Source organism: Ursus arctos, unplaced genomic scaffold (genome assembly GCF_023065955.2).
Source record: "Ursus arctos isolate Adak ecotype North America unplaced genomic scaffold, UrsArc2.0 scaffold_8, whole genome shotgun sequence".
Lineage (NCBI taxonomy): Eukaryota > Metazoa > Chordata > Mammalia > Carnivora > Ursidae > Ursus > Ursus arctos.
The window spans coordinates 50,009,946-50,015,945 of record NW_026623100.1 but is presented as its reverse complement, the minus strand read 5'-3'; the positions used below and the strand labels follow the sequence as shown (position 1 = coordinate 50,015,945).

At 49.5% G+C, this 6,000-nt stretch overlaps 1 protein-coding gene across 2 annotated transcripts in view; it reads left to right on the top strand.

Annotated features, from left to right (window-relative positions):
- Positions 1-6,000, top strand: part of FBLN7 (fibulin 7) — a 48,800-nt gene continuing 42,800 nt past the window's right edge. For both annotated transcript variants that reach the window (XM_057309288.1, XM_044391588.3), the window contains exon 1: positions 1-245. In XM_057309288.1, coding sequence (XP_057165271.1) covers positions 168-245 — 78 coding nt within the window. In that variant the 5' untranslated portion in view covers positions 1-167. The remainder of the gene's footprint in view (positions 246-6,000) is intronic.

Here is a 6,000-nt window from a genome sequence, read left to right as displayed (position 1 = left end):
GCTGCGGACGCTCGTGGCCGGCGCGCGGCGCACCTGGACCCGAGACGGCGGCGGCCGCGCTCCCGGGCTCCCGCCGCCCTCCCTGCGCGAGCGGCTCCGGGGCCGCGGCGTGTGCCGGCCCGACGCGGCGTCTCCCCGTCCCCGGCCGAGCGGTTCCCACTGGCAAGATGGTGCCCAGCGCTCCCCGCGCGCTCCTGCTGCTGCTGCTGCTGCTCCTCGCCGGCTCCGCGTCGCGGGCTTCCCAGGTCAGTGCCCTCCCGCCTCTCGCCCGTGCCGCTCGCCGGGCCGGCAACGCCGAGGCCGGAGGACCCTGGGCTTGTCGCTTAGCACTGGGAGGCTTGGGTTGGGGGCGCGGAGCGGTTCTTGGGACTCCCCGTCTGTCACCCGAGCGGCAGCGCGGGCCGGGCGCCTGGGAAGCCTCGGGCTGGTCCGCGGGGGACAGGGCTCCGCGTGACGAGCGTGGTTGGAGGAAGGTTTCCCTGGGATGTCTGTGCGTTGGGCTTTGCTGGGTCTCCAGGGGGGCTCCTGGTCACCCTGAGGGTGGAGACTGTCCCCGCCCTCCAGCTCCCAACATTCAAATTTCTAACTGAAATCTCGTTCCCACCGCCGCCGACTTTTAAACGCGCGCGGACTCGGTGAGCGGCGTGTGCGCCGAGCCGGCAGAGCGGGGCCGGGAGGTCTCTGAAGCCGGCTCATCCCGCGCTCAGACGGCCTTGGGTTTGGGGCTGCGTTTTCTTTCCCACCTCGTCAGGCCCCTTGCTGCTTCGTTGTTCTCTCCTTGCCGTTGGTATTTGTTTCAGCCTCACTGGATTTATTTATTTGACCAGATGCACTTTTACATTAACCAGTAAGAATCGATGGTTGAAATTCAGCCAAGAATGCAGATAAAAATATATCTTCCGATAGGCGGAAGGTGGAACTGGAATTGCTGAATTCTGAGCCACCAACCGCCAGACGGGCTCTGGCCACGGGGGACCCCCTCCCCCTGTGGTGGGCGTGGCCCGTGGGCAGCTGGGCAGCCACCCCAACAATACCATCCACAGCAGTAACCATAACTATGGCAGAAGGAAAGCCTGCACGTGTTTACTGGAAGCCTGATGACTGCCCGCTTCTTCCCTAAGCATCTTTCACACTCTTAATTCTCCGAGCAGCCCTGTGAGGTGGGGACCATTGTCATCCCCATTTTGCAAAGGAGGGAACGGAGGCCCAAGGAGATTGTGGCTTACTGAAGGTCACGCAGCCAAGGAGTAGAGAAAATTCAGTCCCTCTCCTTGGGTTCCAAACCTTTCCCCTTCCCCACTGACACTGGTTTACTGTCTAAATTCCTGAACCAGGCGGGCAACTATAAGCTCCTGGGGTGCAGGAAGGGATTCCAGGCAGGGAGAACGCAGTTCAGACCAGAGGTGGGTGGTGTGAGTGTAGAAGTTGGGGGTAGGGGGCACCTGGGAGGTGCAGTTGGTTAAGCGTCCCACTCTTGGTTTCTGCTCAGGTAGTGATCTCAGGGTGGTGAGATCAGCCTCGTGGGGGCTCCATGCTCGGCCCTGAGTCTGCTTAAGACTCTCTCTCCCTCTCCCTCTGCCCCTCCCCTTTTGTGCATGCTTTCTCTCTCTCTCTCTCTCTCTCTCTCTCTCTCTCTCTCATAAATAAATAAATAAATCTTTTTTAAAAATTAAAAAAAAAAAGTGGTCAGCCAGAAGCCACTCAGCCACCAGGCAGCAGAGGCTAGTCTGATGCCACAGTGAACCCATCAACAGAGCCAGGGATCTCCCACCCGCTTTGCAGAATACAAAACAAAACACCAGGCCCAGAGACGAAGGCCAAAAGCACAGGGTGTTGGGGCGCCTGGGTGGCTAAGTCGTTAAGCGTCTGGGCGTGATCCTGGCGTTCTGGGATCGAGCCCCACATTGGGCTCCTCCGCTGGGAGCCTGCTTCTTCCTCTCCCACTCCCCCTGCTTGTGTTCCCTCTCTCGCTGGCTGTCTCTCTCGCTGTCAAATAAATAAATAAAATCTTTAAAAAATAACAAAAAAACAAAAACAAAAAGCACAAGGTGGGAACATCCAGTGGGAGCCCTGAGAGGGGCAGAAAGGACAGGACATGCAAACAGATGCTGGGCCACCTGCTCTGCCACTGTCTCATCTTCTGGGGCCCTATTGCTGTCTCTCCGGGTCACCTGGACGACAGGTGAGACCCTGGCAATTCTCAGATGTCTGTGGCTGCTGCAGAGGCAGAAAAGGGAGCCCCCTCAGGCTCTGGTCCTGGAAGATCTGGGTCCAATCCCCGCCTCCCTGGGCTTTGTGAGGGGGAAAGGGAGCAAAAGGTATTGTCCATAGAAGTTGGTTTAAACATTCTAGTGAAACTGTCCTTCACCCAAAGTCTTATGTGTTTGAGGGGTCTCCCCTCCCACCCCCTGCCTGGGGGAGCCTGACAGGTAAACCATAAAGAAGGCCCAGGAACACTCCTTACCCTGCTTCTTCTCATCTCTTGGGTCCTTGCTCAAATAAGCAACTCTTTGCAGAGGCCTTCCCAACCCCTCGCTAGACAGGTCTCCTCCCTGCCTTTGTGTTTCCTATTATGGTTCTATGAAGGGCTCTGGAATAGGACTGATCAAGTTTGTAATGGTTTCTTTTAGTAGATTTTGAGTTTGTCTGTCTTCTCCACTACAGGGCTCCAGGGCCAGGGACCATATCTGGGATTTTTACCCAGGGACCCCACCTAGCTGGAGTTCACGGAATGAATGGAGTGTGGTCATGCTGGTGCTGCTCTGAGCTGAACCAAGCTGGGCAGTCTCAGGGTAAACCTTGGCTGCACATCAGGTCACCTGGGAAGCTTCTAGAAATCTTGATGCCAGCCATACCCTCAGAGAATCTGATTTACCTGATCTGGGTTGGGGGTCAGGCATCAGTATTTTTTTTTTTTAATTGTCCCTAGTGATTTGAATCAAGCAGATGAGTGAGACCCAGTGGAACCCCATCTTTCAGCGTTAAAAGCTGCAGACCTAGGAAAGGGCCAAGGACAGGGGAGTTCGGAGTGGACAAAGGATTGGACTTGCGAGGACCTGAGGGGACGTGGCATAGCTGGAGTCGACCTGATCTGCACACGGTATAAGCCTAGGGCTCGTGAACCCAACCATAAGGCCTTCTGGCCGGTGGAGACTCGGCTCATGTTTGGAGAGTGACTGGCACCCATGGGACCATCTGCTGCCACAAGGAGATGGGCACGGTCCATGGCCACCGAAGGACCTCTAGCTAGAGGCAGCGAGGGCTTCTCAGCGCAGCGGAGCACAGCCCCGGCTGACCAGGAAATGTGCTCACTTTGTTCTCTCAGGTGCAAGCCCACAGGAAGCATGATGGGCATGTGTTTGTGAGTGTGTGAGCACATGTTTGTGTGCCAGTGCCCGTGAGCATGACTGTGTCTGCGTGAGTGAGTGATTGTGTCTGGTCACGCATATCTGTGGGGTATCTTCGTGTGAGTGAGTGTGTGTGTGTGTGTGTGCGTGTGTGTGTGTGTGTGTTACAGGGTAGGGGGAGGCTGCTTTCTGTAAGGGTCTGGAGCAGTGATCTCATGGGGATGGACAGTATCATCCCCTCTCCTGCAGTCCTCCATGGTGTTCCACTTCTGTCCCTCTTGTCAGCACATCTGTCCTGAGTCACTTTGCAGGGGTTTTGTGATTAGCTGGATGGGAGCAGCTGGTGGTGGGGCAGGAGGGCAGGCTGAACAACGAGGGGATCCCACAAGTGGGGGCCCTTTCTTAAAACTGCTGTCCACTCTGTGGCCTTCCCAGTGGAAGAGAAGTAGCCCTGCTGGGGAGATGAGAAAGGGAAACATGTAGCAAACCCTTGCACCTCTCCTCCCCACAGCAGCTCTAGGTGAGCAAGGAGGGCAGGGTCTCAGCATCCTCCTTGTCTGTGCGGTGGTTCAGAAGGCTTCCCCTTCCCCAAAACTTCTTGTGAACAGATGTCACAGGGTTCCAAATTCCACCGTTAGAAGTTCATTCTTTTGGTGACCTTCTCCCATTTGCTTTTTACAGTTCAGTTTAAAAAAAAAAAAAAAGTTGTTGGTACACATTTCCATGATTTTGACCATAGAACTATATTCCACAAGTGGTAACCACCACCACAGTCAGGAGACTGTCCCGTCACCCCAGAACCCATTTGTCCTTTTTTGCTATAGCTTTGTCTTCTCCACAATGTCATATAAATGGAATCGACAAATGCATAGCCTTTTGAGTCTGGCTTTTTAAAATGTAGCCTAATGCATTTAAGATTCTCTGTGTTGTTCTGGGTCCGCATAGTTGTTTTACTAATACTATGACTGAGTCATATTCTGTTGTGTGGGCGTACCACAGTCTGTGCCCTGGTCCACCCACTGAATGGAATGACACCTATGGTGTCATTTCTACTTTTTGGTGACTACGAATGGAGCTGTTATAAACATTCCCATGCAGCTTTTGTGTGTGTGTGAATAAAAATATTCACTTCTCTCGGGCAGATATCTAGGAGTGAGATTGCAGGGTCATATGGTAAATGTATACTTCACCTTGTGAGAAACTGCCAAACTGTCTTCCATCTTAGTTGTATCATTTGACTTTCCCACCAGCAGTGGATAAAACGACTCTGTTACTCTACACCCTCCCCACTTAATATTGTCAGGTTGGTTGGTTTGTTTCCAAGTCATCTGATAGGTATGCAGTGGTATCTGATTGTGGTTTTGATTTCCATTTCCCTAATGACTAATAATATTGAGAATCTTTTCATGTGCTTATTTGCCATGAGCAGTCTACTGGGTAAAGTGTCTGCCCGTTTAAAAAATGGATTAATTTCTTATTGTTCAGTTGTGAGTGTTCTTTATATATTCTCATTGCTAGTCTTTTTCAGATATGTGAACTGCAAATATTTTCTCTCAGCCTGTGGCTTGTCTTAATGTCCACCCCAGAGCAAACATTTTAAATTTTGGTGAATCTAAACTAATCATTTTTTTTTTTTATTTTTATGGATCATGCCTTTGGTGTCAAGTCTGAGAACTCTTTGCCCCACTCCAGGTCCTGAAATTTCTCTTCTGTGTTTTCTTCCAATTTGTTGTATAGTGTTGCATTTTTACATTTATATCTGATCCATTCGGAGTTAATGATTGCACAAAGTGTGAGTTTCATATTGGGTATCACTTTGTTCCAACATCATTGTTGAGAAGATGGTTGAATTGCCTTGGAATTATCACAGCAACTTTGACAAAGATGAGTTCGTCACACAGGTATGGGACTATTTCTGCCAGTAACACACTACCTTGATTACTGCAATTCTATAGTAAGATTTCAGATCAGGTAGATGTTAAGATTTTGTTATTCTTTTCCAATATTGTTTTGACTATTCTAGTTTCTTTGCCTTTCCATTAAAATTTTAGAATTAGCTTGTCTATTTCCTATAGACAAGAAACCCTACTGGAATTTTGATTGGGATTACATTAATGCTATTGATCGATTAGGGGTGAATTGGCATCTTGACAATGTTGAGTCTTCCAATCTGTGAACATAATATGTTTGTCCATTTATCTAGATCTTTGATTTCTTTCATCAGCATTTAAAAATTTTCAACATAAACATGCTTTGTTAGATTTATAGCTAAGTATTTCATTTTTGGAACTCTTTTAAATGGTATTATTTTATTAAATTTTCATTTCCACTGGTATATTCCTAGTATACGGAAATCTAATGGATTTTTCTATGTTGACCCTGTATCCTGTGACATTATGGAACTCACTTATTATGGAGGTTGGTTGTTTTGTTTTGTTTTGTTTTGTTTTTTTGTAGATTCTCTCAGATTTTTTACATAAACGATTGTGTCATCTGTGAATATGGGCAGTTTTATTTCTTCCTTTCTAATTTATGCACCATTGGTTTATTTATTTAGCCCTATTACGCTGGCTGAAACCTGCAGTGCTATGTTGAATAGGGAAGTGAGCATCCTTGCCTTGTTCTAGAACTTAGGGAGAAAGCATTCAGTTTT